At 65.0% G+C, this 20,328-nt stretch overlaps 2 protein-coding genes across 3 annotated transcripts; both read left to right on the top strand.

Moving 5' to 3' along the window:
- The first annotated feature begins 127 nt into the window (after positions 1-127).
- EML3 (EMAP like 3) lies at positions 128-9,296 on the top strand. Its single transcript, XM_068178636.1, has 12 exons — positions 128-460; positions 1,700-1,820; positions 2,364-2,515; positions 3,311-3,436; positions 3,509-3,640; positions 4,217-4,284; positions 5,070-5,158; positions 6,512-6,609; positions 6,703-6,790; positions 7,810-7,908; positions 7,990-8,120; positions 9,060-9,296. Exons 1-12 carry the CDS (start codon positions 128-130, stop codon positions 9,198-9,200), a joined length of 1,578 nt encoding a protein of 525 aa, XP_068034737.1. The 3' UTR covers positions 9,201-9,296.
- Positions 9,297-9,487: 191 nt separating this feature from the next.
- MTA2 (metastasis associated 1 family member 2) lies at positions 9,488-20,263 on the top strand. Of its 2 annotated transcripts, none has more exons than XM_068178655.1 (18): positions 9,488-9,854; positions 10,823-10,890; positions 10,987-11,080; positions 11,658-11,775; positions 11,884-11,947; positions 12,061-12,178; positions 12,260-12,362; positions 12,442-12,541; positions 13,768-13,956; positions 14,049-14,123; positions 14,749-14,807; positions 14,916-15,013; positions 15,464-15,603; positions 16,822-17,050; positions 17,687-17,776; positions 18,068-18,220; positions 18,943-19,091; positions 19,879-20,263. In XM_068178655.1, the coding sequence occupies exons 1-18, from the start codon at positions 9,827-9,829 to the stop codon at positions 20,227-20,229; spliced, it is 2,226 nt and encodes a 741-aa protein (XP_068034756.1). In that variant the 5' UTR covers positions 9,488-9,826; the 3' UTR covers positions 20,230-20,263. The 2 variants fall into 2 exon arrangements, with proteins under 2 accessions (XP_068034756.1, XP_068034757.1); XM_068178656.1 differs by having other exon boundaries at positions 9,496-9,854; positions 18,068-18,197; positions 18,942-19,091; positions 19,879-20,078.
- Positions 20,264-20,328: the final 65 nt, after the last annotated feature.

The raw sequence follows: 20,328 nt of genomic DNA, 5'->3' as shown, positions 1-20,328 counted from the left end.
GCCCAAAAAACCCCAAATCCCACCCCAAACGCCAAAAAAACCCCAAAACCCCCCTAAAAATCCCAAATCCCACCCTAGACCCCCCAAAAATTTTAAAATCCCACCACAAACCCCCCAGAAACCCTAAATGCCCACCCTAAACTCCCCAAAAACCCCAAATCCCACCCCCAAAACCCCCAAATCCTGCCCCAAAACCCCTAAAAAACCCCAAATCCCCCAATTCCACCTGAAACCCCAAAAGCCCAGCCCAAAAACCCCAAATCCCACCCAAACCCCCCAGAAACCCCAAAAGCCCAGCCCAAAACCCCAAACCCCACTCGCGCAGAGCACCAACGAGTCGGTGCTGACGGTGGAGTTCAACCCCCGCGACAGCAGCAGCATCGTCAGCAGCGGCAAATCGCACGTGTTCTTCTGGAGCTGGAGCGGCGGCGCGCTCACCAAGAAACACGGCATCTTCGGGGTTAATGGGGCTTGGGGGATTTGGGGTTTGGGCTTGGGGGATTTGGGGTTTGGGGGATTTGGGGTTTGGGGTTTGGGGGTTCTGGAGCTGGAGCGGTGGCGCGCTCACCAAGAAACGCGGCATCTTCGGGGTTAATGGGGCTTGGGGGATTTGGGGTTTGGGCTTGGGGGATTTGGGGTTTGGGGGATTTGGGGTTTGGGGTTTGGGGGTTCTGGAGTTTGGGGGATTTGGGGTTTGGGGGATTTGGGGTCTGAGTTTGGGGGATCTGGAGCTGGAGCGGCGGCGCGCTCACCAAGAAACGCGGCACCTTCGGGGTTAATGGGGCTTGGGGGATTTGGGGTTTGGGGTTGGGGGATTTGGGGTTTGGGGGATTTGGGGTTTCGATTTGGGGGATTTGGGGTTTGGGGAATTTGGGGTTTGGGGTTGGGGGATTTGGGGTTTGGGGGATTTGGGGTTTGGGGGATTTGGGGTTTTGGGGATTTGGTGCTGGAGTGGCGGTGCGCTCCTCGAGAAACACGGCATCTTTGGGGTTAATGCCTTTGGGGTTGGGCTTTGGGCAGGGGGATTTGGGATTTGGGATTTGGGGTTTGGGGGATTTGGGGTTTGGGGTTGGGGGATTTGGGGTTTGGGGGATTTGGGGTTTGGGGTTTGGGGGATCTGGAGCTGGAGCGGCGACGCGCTCACCAAGAAACACGGCATCTTTGGGGTTAATGGGGATGGGGATGGGGATGGGTTTTTGGGGTTTTTTTGGGGATTTGGGGTTTCCGGGGTGGCTTTGGGGTGGGTTTTGGGGGGATTTGGGGTTTCTGGGGTGGCTTTGTGGGGATTTGGGGTTTCCGAGGTGGCTTTGGGGTGGGTTTTGGGGGGATTTGGGGTTTCTGGGGTGGCTTTGTGAGGATTTGGGGTGTTTGGGGTGGGTTTTTTGGGGATTTGGGGTTTCCGGGGTGGCTTTGTGGGGATTTGGGGTTTCCGGGGTGGCTTTGGGGTGGCTTTGTGGGGATTTGGGGTTTCCGGGGTGGCTTTGGGGTGGGTTTTGGGGGGATTTGGGGTTTCCGGGATGGCTTTGGGGTGGCTTTGTGGGGATTTGGGGTTTCCGGGGTGGCTTTGGGGTGGCTTTGTGGGGATTTGGGGTTTCCGGGGTGGCTTTGTAGGGATTTGGGGTTTCCGGGGTGGCTTTGTGGGGATTTGGGGTGTCCGGGGTGGCTTTGGGGTCGCTGAGCTCGTTGCTCTTTGCTGTAGAAGTACAAGAAGCCCAAGTTCATCCAGTGCTTCATCTTCGACGCCGCCGGGGCGCTGCTCACCGGGGACTCGGAGGGGAACATCCTCACCTGGACCCGCACGCCGGGGAAGGGGGGCAAAGGTGGGGCCGGGATTTGGGGTGGCTTCGGGGCGGCCTGGGGGATTTTGGGGGGATTTGGGGTGGAGTTTGGGGGGGTTTGGGGGGATTTGGGGTGGGGTTTGGGGGGTGTTTTTTGGGTACGATTTAGGGGTTGGTTTGGGCTCGTTTTTGGGGTGTTTCGGGGCTGGTTTTTGGCTGTGTATGGGGCTGGTTTTGGGCTGGATTTGGGGTGATGTGGGGCTGGTTTTAGGGAATGGGTTTTGGCTGGTTTTGGGGTGGATTTGGGGTGATTTGGGGCTGGTTTTAGGGAATGGTTTTTGGCTGTGTTGGGGGCTGGTTTTGGGGTGGAATTGGGGTGATTTGGGGCTGGTTTTGGGGTGGATTTGGGGTGATGTGGGGCTGGTTTTATGGAATGGTTTTTGGCTGTGTTGGGGGCTGGTTTTGGGGTGGATTTGGGGTGATGTGGGGCTGGTTTTATGGAATGGTTTTTGGCTGTGTTGGGGGCTGGTTTTGGGCTGGTTTTGGGCTGGTTTTGGGGTATTTTGGGCTGACCCACACCCCCAGAGATGTACCAGATCGGGCAGCAGACGCGGGCCCACGAGGGCAGCGTGTTCGCGCTCTGCCGCCGCCGCGACGGGACCGTGCTCAGCGGGGGCGGGAAGGACCGCAGGGTGCTCAGCTGGAGCCCCACGCTGGAGCTGCTGCACGAGGTCGAGGTGGGCAGAGCCCCAAAACCCCAAAAACCTCCCTTGGTGCCCTAAAAATCTCTTAGTGCCTCAAAAACCAGCCCTGGATACCCCAAAAAACTCCCTTAATGCCTCAAAAAAACAGCCCTGGATACCCCAAAAATCTCCTTTAGTGCCTCAAAAATCTTCCTGGGTAGCAAAAAATCTCCCTTAGTGCCCCAAAATCTCCCTTAGTGCCCCAAAAATCTCCTTTAGTGCCCTAAAAATCTCTGTTAGTGCCCCAAAATCTCCCTCAGTGCCTCAAAAAACAGCCCTGGGAACCCTAAAAATCTCCCTGAGTGCCCTAAAAATCCTCCTGGGTTGCCAAAAATCTTCCACAGTGCCCCCAGAACTGCCTGGGCACCCCAAAAGTCTCCCTAGCTTCCCCAAATCCTGCCAGGGCACCCCCAAAATCCTCCCTGGATCCCAAACCCCAAAGGGCTGCAGGATGGGGGGAGTTTGGGGGTTTTTGGGGTCCCCCCATCCCCTGAGCCCTTCAGATCGTTCTGATGGGCATTTGGGGTTTTTTCGGGGGGGTTCCCCATCTCCCCAAGAGGTTCAGGGGGTGCTGTCAGGGAAATTTGGGGTTTATTTTGGGGTCCCCAGCTCCCCGAGCCCTCGGGGCGGTTCTGACAGAGGTTTTGGGGTTTATTTTGGGGTCCCCAGCTCCCCGAGCCCTCGGGGCGGTTCTGACAGAGGTTTTGGGGTTCTTTTTGGGGTCCCCAGTTCCCCAAGCCCTCGGGGCGGTTCTGACAGAGGTTTTCGGGTTCATTTTGGGGTCCCCAGCTCCCCGAGAGCTTCGGCGCCGTCCGCACGATCGCGGAGGGTCCCGGGGAGGAGCTGCTGGTCGGGACCACGCGGAACGCGCTGCTCCGGGGCACGCTGGGCTCCGGCTTCACCCCCATCGTCCAGGTGGGCTTTTGAGGTCCCGCGGGGGGGTCCGGGGTGGGCACGGGGCGCTGACCCCTCCCCGGACCCCCCCAGGGTCACACGGACGAGGTTTGGGGTCTGGCCACGCACCCCAACTGCTGCCGCTTCCTCACCTGCGGCCACGACCGCCAGCTCTGCCTGTGGGACGGCCGGGAGCACGCGCTGGCCTGGAGCCTGGCGCTGGAGGTGGGCGGCGACCCCCGAAATTGGGGAGGGGGACACCCCGGGGGGGTCAGCAGTGAGATTTGGGGGGGTTCAAGGGGGTTTTGGGGTCTGTAATGGGGGTACAGGGCTCTGGGGACAAGGGACAGGAGCACGCCCTGGCTGGAGCCTGGCGCTGGAGGTGGGCGGCGACCCCCGAAATTGGGGAGGGGGACACCCCGGGGGGGTCAGCAGTGAGATTTGGGGGGGGTTAGGGGAGGTTGGGGCGGTTTTGGGGGGTTTGGGGTCTGTAATGGGGGTACAGAAGGGCTCGGCAGGGACCAGGAGCACACCCTGGCTGGAGCCTGGCGCTGGAGGTGGACGGGGACCCCCGAAATTGGGGAGGGGGCGTCTGGGGAGGGGTCACGAGCCCGGTTTGGGGGGTCAGGGGGTGCTCTGGGGACAAGGGACGAGGAGCACACTCAGGCCGGGGACCCCCGAATTGGGGCTGAGGGCGCAGGAGCCTGGTTTGGGGTGCAGGGGGTGGGGGCAGCCCCGGTTTGGGGCTCCGGGGGGGTCCCGGGGTCCCTTGTCCCCCCCGTGACCCCTCCCCACCCCCAGGACACCGGGCTCTGCGCCGACTTCCACCCCGGGGGACACGTGGTGGCCGTGGGGCTGCTGACCGGGCGGTGAGTGACGGGGACACGGGGGACACGGGGGGACACGGGGGACAGGGGGACACGGGGACAGGGGGGACACGGGGGGACACGGGGACAGGGGGGACACGGGGACAGGGGGGACACGGGGGGGACACGGGGGGACACGGGGACAGGGGGGACACGGGGGGACACGGGGGGGACACGGGGGGGACACGGGCAAACGGGGACAGGGGGGACACAGGGGACACGGCGGGGACACGGGGGACAGGGGGACACGGGGGGACACGGGGAGAGGGGGACACGGGGGGACACGGGGGGACACGGGGACAGGGGGGACACGGGGGACACGGGGATAGGGGGGACACGGGGGGACAGTGCCCATGGTCCCCTTGTTCCCCCCCTGTCCCGGTGTCCCTGCTGTCCCCACCTCCCCCGGTGTCCTCGTGTCCCTTCCTGTCTCCGTGCCCTTCCCGTGTCCCGGTGTCATCCTTGTCCCTGTGTCCGTGTCCTGCTGTCCCCCCGTCCCGACATGTCACCCCCTGTCCCGCCGTGTCCCCCTGTCCCCCCGTGTCCTGCTGTCCCCCCGTGTCCCCCTGTCCCGCCGTGTCCCCCTGTCCCCCCGTGTCCCCCTGTCTCCCCGTGTCCCCCTGTCCCCCCGTGTCCCCCCGTGTCCCCCTGTCTCCCCGTGTCCCCCTGTCCCCCCGTGTCCCCCTGTGTCTCCCTGTCCCCCTGTGTCCCCCTGTCCCCCCGTGTCTCCCTGTCTCCCCGTGTCCCCCTGTCCCCCCGTGTCCCCCCGTGTCCCCCGTGTCCCGCAGGTGGCTGGTGCTGGACACGGGCACGCGGCAGCTCCTGGCCGGGGGCTCGGACGGGAACGAGCAGCTCTCGGTGGTTCGCTTCTCACCGGGTGAGCCCCGCGCGGCCCCTCCGAGCCCGAGCTGTCCCCAGCCTGTCCCTGATCCCTCCCTGCCCCAAACTGCCCCAAACTGTCCCCAAACTGCCCCTCCCTGTCCCCAAACTGCCCCTCCCTGTCCCCAAACTGTCCCCAAACTGCCCCTCCCTGTCCCCAAACTGCCCCAAACTGCCCCTCCCTGTCCCCAAACTGTCCCCAAACTGCCCCTCCCTGTCCCCAAACTGCCCCTCCCTGTCCCCAAACTGTCCCCAAACTGCCCCTCCCTGCCCCAAACTGTCCCCAAACTGTCCCCAAACTGCCCCTCCCTGTCCCCAAACTGTCCCCAAACTGCCCCTCCCTGCCCCAAACTGTCCCCAAACTGTCCCCAAACTGCCCCTCCCTGCCCCCAAACTGCCCCTCCCTGCCCCAAACTGTCCCCAAACTGTCCCCAAACTGTCCCCAAACTGCCCCTCCCTGTCCCCAAACTGTCCCCAAACTGCCCCTCCCTGCCCCAAACTGTCCCCAAACTGTCCCCAAACTGCCCCTCCCTGCCCCCAAACTGCCCCTCCCTGCCCCAAACTGTCCCCAAACTGCCCCTCCCTGCCCCCAAACTGCCCCTCCCTGTCCCCAAACTGTCCCCAAACTGCCCCTCCCTGTCCCAAACCTGCCCCTGCCCCGTCCCCACCCCCTCCCTGTCCCCACGGCATTGGGGGGGTGTCCCCTGTTCCCAATCCCGGCCTTGTGTGGGGACCCCCCCAAACCCCTCTGTGCAGGACTCCCCTGACCCCCCCAACCCCCGCCCCACTGTGTGGGACCCCCAAACTCACCCCAACCCCCCCTGTGCGGGCCCCCACCAGTGTCTGGGACCCCCCCCCCCCGATCCCCCCAAACCTCCCAATGTGTGGGACCCCTCAAAGCCCCTCCGAACGCTCCTTGTGGAGGACCCCCACAAACCCCCCCAGTGTGTGTGACCCCCCAAACCCCGTGTGCCCCCCAAACCCCCGCAGTGTGTGGGGCCCCCCAAAACCCCCGCAGTGTGTGTGACCTCCCCCAAACCCCGTGTGCCCCCCAAAACCCCCGCAGTGTGTGGGGCCCCCCAAAACCCCCGCAGTGTGTGGGGCCCCCCAAAACCCCCGCAGTGTGTGGGGCCCCCCCAAACCCCCCCAGTGTGTGTGATCCCCCCAAACCCCGTGTCCCCCCCAAAACCCCGTGTGCCCCCCAAAACCCCCGCAGTGTGTGTGACCCCCCCAAACCCCGTGTCCCCCCCAAAACCCCCGCAGTGTGTGGGGCCCCCCCAAACCCCGTGTCCCCCCCAAAACCCCCGCAGTGTGTGGGGCCCCCCCAAACCCCGTGTGCCCCCCGTTGCAGACGGGACCTTCCTGGCCATCGGCTCCCACGACAATTTCATCTACATCTACAGCGTGGCCGAGGGCGGCCGCAAGTTCAGCCGCTTCGGCCGCTGCACCGTGAGCTGGGGGGGCTGGGGGGGGGGCTGGGGGGGGTCCCCAAACCCCCCCGGACCCCCAACGACCCCCCCCCACCCCCTTCCCTGCCCCCAGGGTCACTCGAGTTTCATCACCCACCTGGACTGGTCCAAGGACGGGCGGTTCATCATGTCCAACTCCGGGGATTATGAGATCCTCTACTGTGAGTCTGGGGGCTTGGGGGCTCCCCCTGGGGCAGATGGGACCCCCCTGACCCTGCCGGGACCTTCCTGACCCTGCTGGGACTCCCAGAGCTGGACGGGAACCCCCTGACCCTGCCAGGACCCCCCCTGACCCTGCCTGGACCCTCCCGATCTTTCCAGGACCCTCTTGACCCTGCCAGGACCCTCCTGACCCTGCCAGGACCCCCACAGCTGAGGGGGAACCCCCTGACCCTGCCAGGACCTTCCTGACCCTGCCAGGACCCCCCTGACCCTGTTGGGACCCTCCCGATCTTTCCAGGACCCTCCTGGCCCTTCCAGGACCTTCCTGACCCTTCCAGGACCCCCTTGACCCTGCCTAGACCCTCCTGGCCCCTTCCAGGACCCTCCTGACCCTGCCAGGACCCTCCTGATCTTTCCAGGACCCTCTTGACCCTGCTGGGACCCCCAGAACTGAGGGGGAACCCCCTGACCCTGCCAGGACCTTCCTGACCCTGCTGGGACCCCCAGAACTGAGGGGGTACCCCCTGACCCTGCCAGGACCTTCCTGACCCTGCCTGGACCCTCCTGGCCCCTTCCAGGACCCTCCTGGCCCCTTCCAGGACCCCCCAGAGCTGGGGGGAACCCCCTGACCCCACTGGGACCCCCGCCAAACTTTGGGGGGGGTCTCACCGTCCACCTGCCCAGATTTTTGGGGAGGTCTCAGTTTCCCTGGCCCTCCTCAAATTTTGGGTGCCTTTCACTGCCCCCCGCCCCCCCCCAGATTTTGGGGAGCTTTCACTGCCCCTCCCTGGTTCTTTCTGGGGGTCTCATTTTCCCTTCCCCTCCCCAGATTTTGGGGGGGCTTGCCCTTTTCCCTCCCTCCCTCCTCCTCCCGGATTTTGGGTACCTTTCACGGCACCCCCCGCCCCCACACCCCCCCACCCGAATTTTGAAGCGATTTCCCTGCCCCCCCCCCACCCCAAATTTCGGGGTGAAGCTCTCCCAGCCCAGATTTTGGGGGTCTCTCCCCCCCATCCAGGGGACGTGGCCGGGGGCTGCAAACTGCTGCGGAACCGCTTCGAGAGCCGGGACCGGGAATGGGCCTCCTACACCTGCGTGCTGGGCTTCCACGTCTTCGGTGGGTCCGGGGGCTCGGGGGGCGGCCAGGGGGGCTTTTGGGGGTCCCCCTGACCCCCCCACCCCCCCACCCGTGGCGCAGGGGTGTGGCCGGACGGCTCGGACGGCACCGACATCAACTCGCTGTGCCGCTCGCACCACGAGCGCGTGGTGGCCGTGGCCGACGACTTCTGCAAGGTTCACCTGTTCCAGTACCCCTGTGCCCGGCCCAAGGTGGGCACGGGGTCCTGGGGGGGCTCTGGGGGCTGGGGAAGGGTCCCGGACCCCATTTGGGGAGTCCCAGAGTCCAGTTTGGGGGGTCCCAGACCCCAATTTGGGCGTCAGGAGGGTCCTGGCTGTGCGAGGTTCACCCGTTCAGTGCCCCTGTGCCCGGCCCAAGGTGGGCACCCGGCTCTGGGGGAGCTCTGGGGGTCCTGGGGGGGCTCTGGGGGCTGGGGAAGGGTCCCAGACCCTATTTGGGGAGTCCCAGAGTCCAGTTTGGGGGGTCCCAGACCCCAATTTGGGGGTCAGGAGGGTCCTGGTTGTGCGAGGTTCACCTGTTCAGTGCCCCTGTGCCCAGCCCAAGGTGGGCACCCGGCTCTGGGGGAGCTCTGGGGGTCCTGGGGGGGCTCTGGGGGCTGGGGAAGGGTCCCGGACCCTATTTGGGGAGTCCCAGAGTCCAGTTTGGGGGGTCCCAGACCCCAATTTGGGGGTCAGGAGGGTCCTGGCTGTGCAAGGCTGTGTTCAGTGCCCCTGTGCCCGGCCCAAGGCGGGCATGGGGCTCTTGGGGGGCAGGGGAAGGGTCCCAGCCCCCCAGTTTGGGGAGCCAGGGGGGTCCAGACTCACTGCCGGTGGGTTGGGGGTGCCAAGGGGGGGACCCGGGGGGGGTCTAGACCCCAGTGGGTGTTCTGGGGGGATCGCGGGGGGGGTCCCAGACCCCGAATTTTTGTGCTCGGGAGGGTCCCAGACCCCAGTTTGAGGGGTCGGGGGGACTGCAGAGCCACACGCTCTGGGGCGTTTTGGGGGGTCCCACACCCCAATTTAGGAGTATTGGTGGGGGGGGGGTCCAGACCCCAATTTCGAGGGGGTCCCACCCCCCAATTTGACGTGGGGGGGTGGTGGTACTGTGACCACGTGACCCCCGCAGTCACGTGTCCCCCCCTTCCCTCACAGGCTCCCAGTCACGTGTACGGCGGGCACGGCAGCCACGTGACCAACGTGCGCTTCACGCACGACGACGGGCACCTGGTGTCGCTGGGCGGGAAGGACACCAGCGTGTTCCAGTGGCGGGTGCTGCCCGGGGACAGCGGCTGAGCCCCCGCGCCTCCCCTTCCTCGCTGCTTCCTCTTCCCCTTTCCCCCCTTCCTGGGACCAAAGAGCGGCTCGGGGGTTGGTGAAAGCCTCCTTCCTCCCGCCGCGTTTCCGCGCTGCACTGTGAGAGGCGTCAATAAAAGCCTTGGGGTCGGGGCAGGGCCGCGCCGTTTCCTCCGCGCCGCGATCGCCGCCGCTTCCCGGAAGCGCCGCGGGTTCTTCCTCCTGCCCGCCCTCGGCGCCTTTCCGGTTCTGGCGGAACTCGCCGAGCGCGTTACGGAAAGAGCCGAGCTTGAGCCGAGGAGTGCCGGAGAGAGCCGAGGCTTCCCCGAAGCCGGGCCGAAAAGTGCCGAGCCCGCTCCGGAAGCGCTCGAGGCGGCGCCGAGCCCGTGCCGGAGGTGCCCGAACGAGTCCGGAAATAGCCGAGCCTCTCCGGAGGTGCCCAAACGCTCTCCGGACGTGCCCGAAAAGTCTTGCCGGAGGTTGCCGAACGTCTCCGGCGGTGCCCGAAGCCTCTCCGGAGGTGCCCGAAGGGCTCCGAACCGGCCGTGCCGGCGCGGAGGCGGCGGGAGCGGCGATGAAGCGCGGCCGGGGCCGGGCCCGGGGGTAGCGCGGCCGAGCGAGCGGCCATGGCGGCCAACATGTACCGCGTCGGCGGTGAGCGGGCCGGGGGTCGCGGGCCGCCGGGAGGGACGGCCAGCAGGACCCTGAGGGGCCCGGGAGGGGCCCTGAGGGGATTTGGGGGGTCCCGGAAAGTGGGGTGGTGGGGGGGGTGGTCTGTGAGGGGATTTGGGGGTTCCGTGAGGCGCGGGAAGGGCCGTGAGGGGATTTGGGGGGATCCTTGAGGGGTCCCGGAAAGGGGGAGGCGTGAGGGGAGTGAGGGGTCCCACAGCGGAAAGGAGGGGGGGGTCTGTGAGGGGGTTTGGGGGTCCCGGAAAGGGGAGAGGGTCTTGGGAGGAAATCTGGGGGTCCCGGGAGCAGCGGGGGTGTCTTGTGAGGCAATAATGGGGGGGGGGGTCCCGTGCGGGAATTTGGGGGGTCCCGGAAATGGGGGGAGGGGATTTTGGGGGGGGTCCCGAAAAGAAAAGGGTCCCGGGAGGGGGTTAAGGGCGTCGCTGAAGGGATTCGGGGTGTCCGTGAGGGGACTTGGGGTCTGTGAGGAAAAGGCGGTCCCAGGAATGGGGAGGGTCCCTAGAGGGGTCCATGGAGCGGGGGGGGAAACCCCAAATCCTGAGGAGTGGAGGTGGGAGACCCCCCCCGCCCCCCCAAAATCTAAAGAAAAAAGTGGGGGGGTCTTTGATGAGAGGAGAACCTCGGGAGGGGGAGCCCCAAATTTTTTTTTGTGGGGAGGGGGGAGTCCTTCCCCTTCCCCATTTGGGAGGGGGGGGTCTGTGCGGGGGGGAGGGGACCCCTGTTCTGTTGTGGGGGGCTGGGGGGGGAAATGGGGTAACAAACCACGTTCCATGAGGGCAACATCTGGCTGCAAAGCCCCCCGGGGTTTTGGGGGTTTTCGGGAGAAAAGAAGAACAATCCTGACCCCTTCAAGAAAAGGGATTTTTTGGGGCGGGGGGTGGGTTTGCCCTCACGGCCCCCCCATTTTTTTTCCCTCCCCCCTTTTTCCCCAGATTACGTCTACTTTGAGAACTCCTCCAGCAACCCCTACCTGGTGCGGCGCATCGAGGAGCTCAACAAGGTGAGACCCCCGCCCTGTTCCTGAGGGGGGTCCCCAAGCCCGGGGGGGGTCCCCAAACCCGGGGGGCCCCCCCTGACCCCCTGTGCCCCCCCCCAGACGGCCAATGGCAACGTGGAGGCCAAGGTGGTTTGCCTGTTCCGGCGGCGTGACATCTCCAGCAGCCTCAACAGCCTGGCCGACAGCAACGCCCGTGAGTGGGGGGCTTGGGGGGCTTTTGGGGAGGTTCTGGGGGATTTTGGGGATTTGGGGGGCAGCCTTAAAAGCCAGGCCAACGGCAACGCCCGTGGGTGGGGGATTTTGGGGGGTTTGGGGTGGGGGGGGGGGTCTGTGGCCCTCTCATCGCAATGGGGTGCTCCCAAAATTTGGGGAGAGCTGGTTTGGCGTTACTGGGGTAATTTGGGGGTGCTGGAGGGGGGTCCGTGACCCCTCCCAAAGGGGTGCCCCCAGTTTGAGGGGGGGTCGGAGCTGCTCTGTCTCTCTCCGCTGCTCTTGGGCTGATTTTTGGGGGGGCTTTGCCAGTTTTGGTGGAGGGCGGTCACAGGTAATGGACTGAAGCCCAGCCTTTCCCTCCTGTCAAACTGGGGGGGTCCTGCCCTTCCTGGGGGTGTCCCCCCCTCCCACAGCCCCTCCCTCCCTCCCCTCCCCCTCCTCGGGGCTGCTGCCAAAACCCCGGAGGGGGTTTTTGGGAGAACAATGGCCCTCCCAGCTGGATTTTTGGGGGGGGGGGGGGGACACACCCCGTTGTGACCCCCCCGCGGCCCCCCCAGGCGAGTTCGAGGAGGAGTCGAAGCAGCCGCCGATGACGGAGCAGCAGCGGCACCAGCTCAAGCACCGGGAGCTGTTCCTGTCCCGCCAGTTCGAGTCCCTCCCGGCCACCCACATCCGGTACCGGGGGCAGAAAAGGCTCTGGGGGGGATGGGAAAAGGGTCTGGGGGGCTTCCCGTGCCTGGGGAGGGGTTTTGGGGTGACCCTCTCCCCGATTTTGCCCTACAGGGGGAAGTGCAGCGTGACGCTGCTGAACGAGACCGACATCCTGGGGCAGTACCTGGAGAAGGAGGTGAGCTCCGTGTGCCCCAGAATGGGTCTGGGGGGGGGTGTTGGGGGTCTCCCCACCCCGCTGAGCCCCCTCCCCACCCTGCTGAGCTCCCCCAATGTGCCCCCTCCCCACAGGATTGCTTCTTCTACTCGCTGGTGTTCGACCCCGTGCAGAAAACGCTGCTGGCAGACCAGGGCGAGATCAGGGTGGGCTGCAAGTACCAGGCCGAGATCCCCGAGCGCCTGGCCGAAGGTTTGGGGGGTTCGGGGGGGTGCTCCGGGGGGTGCAGGATGGGGGGGTCACCCTGAGAGCCCCCCCGACCCCCCCCCCCAGGTGAGTCGGACAACCGGAACCAGCAGAAGATGGAGATGAAGGTGTGGGACCCCGACAACCCCCTGACGGACCGGCAGATCGACCAGTTCCTGGTGGTGGCTCGGTGAGGGGGGAACTGGGGGAGCTGGGGGGGGTCAGGGGGATTGGGGGGACCCCGCTGACCCCCCCGTGTCCCCCCCCAGGGCCGTGGGGACGTTTGCCCGGGCGCTGGACTGCAGCAGCTCCATCCGCCAGCCCAGCCTGCACATGAGCGCGGCCGCGGCCTCCCGGGACATCACCCTGGTGAGGGGGGGCCCCCAGGCCCCTGGGCACCCCAAAACCCCCTTAGAGCTCTCAGTTTCCACTGGGAGACCCCAGAACCTCCCTTAGAGCTCTCAGTTCCCCCTGGGCACCCCGAAACCCCCCTTAGAGCTCTCAGTTCCCACTGGGAGACCCCAGAACCTCCCTTGAACCTCTCCCATTTCCCACTGGGAGACCCCAAAACTTCCTTAGAACTCCTCGTGTTCTATTGGGACACCCAAAAACTTCTTTTAGATCTCACATTTCTCAATTGAGACGCCCTAAAACTTCTTAGAACTCCCTGTTTTCTATTGGGACACCCCGTAACCTTTTCAGAAGTTTTCATTATAAATTGGAGCAGCCCAAAAGATTCTTTAGAACTTCCCATTTCCCACTGGAACACCCCAAAACCTCCTTAGAACCTCCCCAAGACTTCCCATACTTCCCTTAGATGACCCCAATGCTTTCCTGGGTCACCCCAAATCCCCTTTAGAGCCCCCAGAGCCCCCCAGACCTGCCCCAAACCTTCCTTGTTAGAGCCCTCCCAGTGCTCCCATTTCCCCCAGTTCCACACCATGGACACGCTGCGGAGGAATGGCTACGACCTAGCGTGGGCCGTGGCCATGCTCATGCTAAAGGGGGGGCCCTGAAACCCCCCAAACTTCCCCCAAAACCCCCCAAACCCTCCCCAAAACCCCCCAAACCCCCCCATAGAGCCCTCACAGTGCCCCCAGTTCCACACCATGGACACGCTGCAGAGGTATGGCTACGACCTGGCGCGGGCCATGGCCACGCTGGTGCCGCAGGGGAGGCCCTGAAACCCCCCAAACCTTCCCCAAAACCCCCCAAACCCCCCTTAGAGCCCTCCCAGTGTTCCCAGTACACCCCGTTGCCCCCAGTTCCACGCCATGGACACACTGCAGAGGAATGGCTACGACCTGGCGCGGGCCATGGCCACGCTGGTGCCGCAGGGGAGGCCCTGAAACCCCCCAAACCTTCCCCAAAACCCCCCAAACCCCCCTTAGAGCCCTCCCAGTGTTCCCAGTACACCCCGTTGCCCCCAGTTCCACGCCATGGACACGCTGCAGAGGAATGGCTACGACCTGGCGCGGGCCATGGCCACGCTGGTGCCGCAGGGGGGGCCCTGAAACCCCCCAAATCTTCCCCAAAACCCCCCAAACCCCCCTTAGAGCCCTCCCAGTGCTCCCAGTACACCCCGTTGCCCCCAGTTCCACGCCATGGACACGCTGCAGAGGAATGGCTACGACCTGGCGCGGGCCATGGCCACGCTGGTGCCGCAGGGGGGGCCGGTGCTGTGCCGGGACGAGATGGAGGAGTGGTCGGCCTCCGAGGCCATGCTCTTCGAGGAGGCCCTGGAGAAGTACGGCAAGGACTTCAACGACATCCGGCAGGATTTTGTGAGTGGGGGGAGCCCCTTTTTGGGGGTCCTGGGGATGGGGGGGTGCTCAGGGACTTCCCCCCCCCGAGCTCAGGGTTCGGTTGCCCGCAGCTGCCCTGGAAGTCGCTGGCCAGCATTGTCCAGTTCTACTACATGTGGAAAACCACTGACCGCTACATCCAGCAGGTACGGAGCGTGGGGAGGGGGCTGGGGGGGCTGGGGTGGGGCTTTGGAGTCCTTTCAGGGGTTTGGGGGGGCTGAAATGGGGGTTTTGGGGGGCTGAAATGGGGGTTTTGGGGGGCTGGGGTGGGGCTTTGAAGTTCTTGTAGGGGGCTGGGGGGGCTGGGTTGGGTTTTGGAGTTGTTTCAGGGGATTGGGGGGCCTGGAAGGGGGGCTTGGGGGGGTGGGGTGGGGGTTTGGGGCCTGATAGTGGGGTTGAGAGGCTGAAATGGGGGTTTGGGGGGTTTATAATAGGGTTTGGGGGGCTGATGTGGGGATTTGGGGGGCTGATAATAGGGTTTTGGGGCTGGTTTGGGGTTTTGGGGGGCTGGTTTGGGGTTTTGGGGCTGGTTTGGGGGTTTTAGGGGGCTGATATGGGGTTTTGGGGGCTGATGTGGGGATTTGGGGGGCTGATACGGGGTTTTGGGGCTGGTTTGGGGGTTTTGGGGGGCTGATTCAGGGTCAGTTCCAGGTACCTGTGGGGTTTTGTGGAGCTGGTTTGGGGGTTCCATGCGCCTGTGGGGTTCAGGGGGGTGACTGGGGGGGTTTTGGGGGTGCTCAGAGCCCCCCGTGACCCCCTCCCTGCTCGCAGAAGAGGCTGAAGGCAGCGGAGGCCGACAGCAAACTGAAGCAAGTCTACATCCCCACCTAGTGAGTGGGGGGCTCTGGGGACCCCCTTCCTGGCCTGGGGGGGCACAGGAGACCCCCTTGGAACCCCCCCAAAATCCTCTGACACCCCCCCCTCCCCTTTTCCCGCAGCACCAAACCCAACCCCAACCAGATCATCTCGGTGGGCTCCAAACCCGGCGTCAACGGGGCCGGCTTCCAGAAAGGGCTGAGCTGCGAGAGCTGCCACAGTCAGTGCGGGCTGGGGGGGTCTGGGGGGTCCTGGGGAGGTTTGGGGGGGGTCCCAAAGGATTTGGGGGGGGGGTCCCAGGGGTTTGGGGGTGTCCTGAGGTCGTGAGGGGCCTCTGGGGTTTGGGGGTTCCAGAAAGGGCTGAGCTGCGAGAGCTGCCACAGTCAGTGCGGGCTGGGGGAGTTTGGGGGGTCCTGGGGAGGTTTGGGGGGGGTCCCAAAGGATTTGGGGGGGGGTCCCAGGGCTTTGGGGGTGTCCTGAGGTCGTGAGGGGTCTCTGGGGTTTGTGGAACAGGAATTTGGGAGTTCCAGAAGGGGCTCCTCTGGCATTTGAGGGGATCCTGGGGTGGGGTTTGGGGGGATCTTGGAGGGATCCTGGGGTTTGGGGGGGATCCCTGGGTCCCCCCCCTCAGCATCCCAGTCCCCCCAGTAACCCCCAGTTGCCCCCGCAGCGTCCCAGTCCCCCCAGTGGTACGCCTGGGGCCCCCCCAACATGCAGTGCCGCCTCTGCGCCTCCTGCTGGATCTACTGGAAGAAATACGGGGGGCTCAAGACCCCCACCCAGCTGGAGGGGGTGACCCGCAGCGCCTCGGTGAGCCCCCAGACCCCAAACCTCCCTGAGGGACCCCCAAAACCTCCTGGGACCCCCAGATCCCACTCAGGGACGCCCGATGTTTCGCAGAACACCCCAAACTCCCTTTGGAGCCCCCCAAACCCCACTCAGAGTCCCTAAATTCCCTTTAGAACTCCCTAAATCCTGTTTTTAGACCCCAGACCCCCCTCAGAGTCCCCTAAATCCTCTTTAGAACCCCCTAAATCACCTTCAGAGATTCAAAGCCCCCTTAGAGTTCCCTAAACCCCTTTAAACTCCCCCAAACCCTCTTTATAAAACCCACCCCCCCCTTAGAAATTCCTAAACACCCCTGAGAGTCCCCTAAACCCCTTTAGAACCCCCCAAATCTCCTTTAGAGACCCCAAATGCTTCTTAGAGTGCCCTAGGCCCCCTTTGGAGCACCCCAAACTCCCTTTAGCCTCTTTCCAAGCCCCTCTAGATTCCCCAAACCCCTCTAAGAGCCCCTGAATTTTTTTCTGGGACCCCCTTAACCCCCAAAATCCCACAGGAACCCCATTCCTAGGATCACCTGCCCCCATAAAGGACCAGGGGGTGCTCTGGGGTGGTTTTGGGGAGCATTTTGGGGTGGCAGGATCCCCTGTGTCTCCCCAAATGCCACAGGAGCTCCACTCGCGGGGTCACCTGTCCCCGTGCATCGCCATGGGTGGTTTTAGGGTGGATTTTGGGGTTGCCCAACTCTCCTGACCCCATCTAAACCCCTAGAAATCCCACAGAAGCCCCACTCCTGAGGTCACCTGTCCCCCTACACACCGTGGGTGGTTTTAGGGTGGATTTTGGGGTGGCCCAACCCTTCCTCACCCCACAGGAGCCCCACTCACGGGGTCACCTGTCCCTATACACCACCATGGGTGGTTTTAGGGTGGATTTTGGGGTTGCCCAACTCTCCTGACCCCACAAGAACCCCACTCCTGGGGTCACCTGTCCCCGTGCATCGCCATGGGTGGTTTTAGGGTGGATTTTGGGGTGGCCCAACCCTTCCTCACCCCACAGGAGCCCCACTCCTGGGGTCACCTGTCCCTGTACTCCACCGTGGGTGGTTTTAGGGTGGATTTTGGGGTGGTCCAACCCTTCCTCACCCCACAGGAGCCCCACTCGCGGGGTCACCTGTCCCCGTGCATCGCCATGGGTGGTTTTAGGGTGGATTTTGGGGTGGCCCAACCCTTCCTCACCCCACAGGAGCCCCACTCGCGGGGTCACCTGTCGCGGCCCGAGGCGCAGTCCCTGTCCCCGTACACGACGAGTGCCAGCCGTGCCAAGCTGCTGGCCAAGAACCGGCAGACGTTCCTGCTGCAGACCACGCGGCTGACGCGGCTCTCGCGCCGCCTGTGCCGCGACGTGCTGCAGCCGCGGCGGGCGGCGCGCCGGCCCTACGCCCCCATCAACGCCAATGCCATCAAGGCCGAGTGTGAGCGGGGGAAACGGGGGAAAAAAATGGGAGTTTGGGGGGAAAAATGGGGAAAAACAGGGGTTTGGGGGGAAAAATGGGGAAAAACAGGGGTTTGGGGGGAAAAATGGGGAAAAAACGGGGGTTTGGGGGGAAAAAACGGGGATTTGGGATCCCCATCAATACCAACGCCATCAAGGCCAAGTGTGAGAAATGGAGGGAAATGGGAGGGAAAAATGGGGAGGAAAAGGGGATTTGGGACCCCCAGCCAGGGGGATTTGGGTCCCCCACCCAGGGGGATTTGGGTCCCCCACCCAGGGGGATTTGGGACCCCCACCCAGGGGGATTTGGGTCCCCCACCCAGGGGGATTTGGGACCGTCATCCAGGGGGATTTGGGACCCTCATCCAGGGGGATTTGGGACCCCCACCCAGGGGGATTTGGGACCCCCCCAGCCAGGGGGATTTGGGACCCCCAGCCAGAGGGATTTGGGACCCCCAGCCAGAGGGATTTGGGACCCTCATCCAGGGGGATTTGGGACCCCCATCAAGACCGAGTGTGGGTGTTGGGACTGGGGGGGGGGAAGGGGGTTTCGGGACCCTTTTGTGGGGCTGAGGGGGGGTCTCAGCCCCCCCTGAGCCCCCTCTTTCCCCCCCAGGCTCCATCCGGCTGCCCAAGGCCGCCAAGGCCCCCCTGAAGATCCACCCGCTGACCCGGCTGCCCCTGGCCGCCATCGTCAAGGAGCTGGGTGAGGGGCTGGGGGTCTGGGGGGGCGGGGAGGGGTTTGGGGGGATCCCTGGGGGTGGGGGATACAAGAGCTGGGGGTCCAGGTGGAGCTGCGGGGGTCCCAAGGATGAGGGGTGGGATTTGGGGGGGTGCAGGTGAGTCTGGGGGGGTCTCAAGCGGGACCTGAGGGTGTTGGACCCCAACGGGGGGTGCCCAGGAGTGGTGGGGGCGCCATGGGGGTGACCCCGGGGTGGATTTGGGGATTTTTGGGGTGGAGGGGACACCCCCTGACCGCCCTGCCCCCCCCTCCCAGCGGCCCAAGCCCCCCTGAAGCCGAAGACCCCCCGAGGCACCAAGACCCCGATCAACCGGAACCAGCTGAGCCAGAGCCGGGGGCTGGCGGGGCTGGGGGGCAAGAGGGGCTACGAGGCGGGGGGAGATGGCCACCGGCCCCCCCCGCATGAGGGTACGGGGAAAGGGGGGAGGGGGTGATTGACAGGGGGAGGGGAGTGATTGACAGGGGGAGGGGAGTGATTGACAGGGGAATTGGGGGTGATTGAGGGGGAGGGGAGTGATTGACAGGGGAATTGGGGGTGATTGACAGGGGAATTGGGAGTGATTGACAGGGGAATTGGGGGTGATTGACAGGGGGAGGGGAGTGATTGACAGGGGAATTGGGAGTGATTGACAGGGGAATTGGGGTGATTGACAGGGGGAGGGGAGTGATTGACAGGGGAATTGGGGGTGATTGACAGGGGAATGATTGATGGGTCTGTGGGAGGGGAAGGGGCAGTTTGGGGGTGATTGACAGGGGGCGGGGCCTGTGGGCAGTGGGAGGGGCGGAGCCTGCGGGTAACTGACAGGTGCTGGAGCTTGTGGGGGCGGGTGTGAGGTGATTGACAGGGGTGTAACATGCGGGGGTGGGGTTTGGAGTGATTGACAGCGGGTGGGGCCGCTGGAACTGGAACCCGATTGGAGCCGTGAGCGTTTATGGGCGGGGACTAGGCTTGATTGACAGGGCCGTTGTGGGGGATCAGGGCGTGGTTAGGCGTGACCGACAGCCTCACGGCGCGCCGTGATTGGCCGGGAGGCGCGCGCGCGCTCTGGCGGGGGCGGGCTGCGATTGGCCGGCGGGCTCGCGCGGCGCGCCGTGATTGGCCGGGGGGCGGGGCTGACGCTCCCGCGCAGGTCGGAACGGCGGCGCTGCCGTTCTCGGCCAACGGGCGCCCCCTGGCGGCCGCGCTGCGCCCCGCGCCCCCCCCCGGCACCAAGCGGCAGAAACTGAACCCGGCGGACGCCCCCAACCCCGTGGTGTTCGTGGCCACCAAGGACACCCGGTACGGGGCCCGGGGGCGGTCCCGACGGGGGTCTGGGGAGTCCCGAAAGGGTTTCGGGGAGTCCTGAGGGCATCCCGATGGGGGTTTGAGGGGGCTTGGAGACCCCTGGAAGGATTTGGGGGGGTCCCCAGGGGGTTTGGGGAGTCCTGAGGGGGTTTGAGGGGTCCTGAGGCCATCCCGATGGGGGTTTGGAGAGCCCTGGAAGTATTTGGGTGGGTCCTGAGGGGATCTGGGGAGTCCTGAGGGGGTTTGAGGGGTCCTGAGGGGATCCCGATGGGGGTTTGAGGGGGCTTGGAGAGTCCTGGAAGGATTTGGGGGGGTCCCCAGGGGGTTTGGGGGCATCCTGAGTGGATCTGAGGAGTCCTGAGGGGATGTGGGGGGGTCCTGAGGGGATTTGTGCAGTTTTGAGGAGCCCTGAAAGGATGCGGGGGGGGGGGGGGTCCCGAGGGGGTTTGAGGGGTCCTGAGGGGATCCTGATGTGGGTTTGGAGAGCCCTGGAAGTATCTGGGGGGGTCCTGAGGGGGTCTGGGGAGTCCTGAGGGGGTTCTGAGTGGGTTTTGGGGGGTTCGCAGAAGGTTCGAGGGGTCCCGAAAGGATTTGGGTGAGTCCTGAAGCGGTCCCAAGGGAATTTGGGGGGTCCCGAGGGAATCTGGGGGGTCCCGAGGGGCTGTGGGGGGCCCAGGCAGGGTCGGGGCTGTCCTGGAGGTGTCGATGCCCACCCGGAACACCCAGAACAGGAATTTTGGGGTTCCCTGCTGTGACCCCCCCCGTCCCCCCTCCTCGCCAGGGCTCTGCGGAAGGCGCTGACGCACCTGGAGCTCCGCCGCGCCGCCCGGCGCCCCAACCTCCCCCTGAAGGTGAAACCGGGGCTCCCCCTGCGCCCGGGGGGGGCCCTGGCGCCCCCCGCCGCCCCCCACCCCGCCAGCACCTCGGAGCCCATCGTGCTCGAGGACTGACACCCCCCGGCCCCCCCTTTTGTATTTTTTTTATTTCCATAGAAAAACCTCGCGGGGGGGGTTGGGGGGGGTCCGGTGCCCCTCCCCCCGCTGTCCTTTCTGCCCCTCCCCCCCCCGCGGGCCCCTTTTGTACGTGGAGCGACGCCCCCGGTTTTGTATCTCGGGCTGTCCCGGTTCTGTAGCGACAGGAAATAAACGCGATGAGTTTTTTCTTCAGCGGGAGCCAAAAAACGGCGGAGGGGGCGGGGGGGGGGGGAACGGGAGGGGGGAAACGGAGATAC

Source organism: Anomalospiza imberbis, unplaced genomic scaffold (genome assembly GCF_031753505.1).
Source record: "Anomalospiza imberbis isolate Cuckoo-Finch-1a 21T00152 unplaced genomic scaffold, ASM3175350v1 scaffold_52, whole genome shotgun sequence".
Lineage (NCBI taxonomy): Eukaryota > Metazoa > Chordata > Aves > Passeriformes > Viduidae > Anomalospiza > Anomalospiza imberbis.
The sequence above is the reverse complement of the archived record's forward strand: the minus strand, read 5'-3'. Positions and strand labels throughout refer to the sequence as shown.

What these genes read in the sequence shown, in the direction of transcription:
- EML3 (XM_068178636.1), top strand. Translation starts at nt 128, where the DNA reads ATGCCCACCCTAAACTCCCCAAAAACCCCAAATCCCACCCCCAAAACC. An exon ending in GCTTCACCCCCATCGTCCAG is followed by an intron (nt 3,437 to 3,508) that starts GTGGGCTTTTGA and finishes GGACCCCCCCAG; the next exon opens with GGTCACACGGACGAGGTTTG. An exon ending in ACCCCTGTGCCCGGCCCAAG is followed by an intron (nt 8,121 to 9,059) that starts GTGGGCACGGGG and finishes CTTCCCTCACAG; the next exon opens with GCTCCCAGTCACGTGTACGG.
- MTA2 (XM_068178655.1), top strand. Translation starts at nt 9,827, where the DNA reads ATGGCGGCCAACATGTACCGCGTCGGCG. An exon ending in CAACATGTACCGCGTCGGCG is followed by an intron (nt 9,855 to 10,822) that starts GTGAGCGGGCCG and finishes CTTTTTCCCCAG; the next exon opens with ATTACGTCTACTTTGAGAAC. An exon ending in CCTCCCGGGACATCACCCTG is followed by an intron (nt 12,542 to 13,767) that starts GTGAGGGGGGGC and finishes CGTTGCCCCCAG; the next exon opens with TTCCACGCCATGGACACGCT.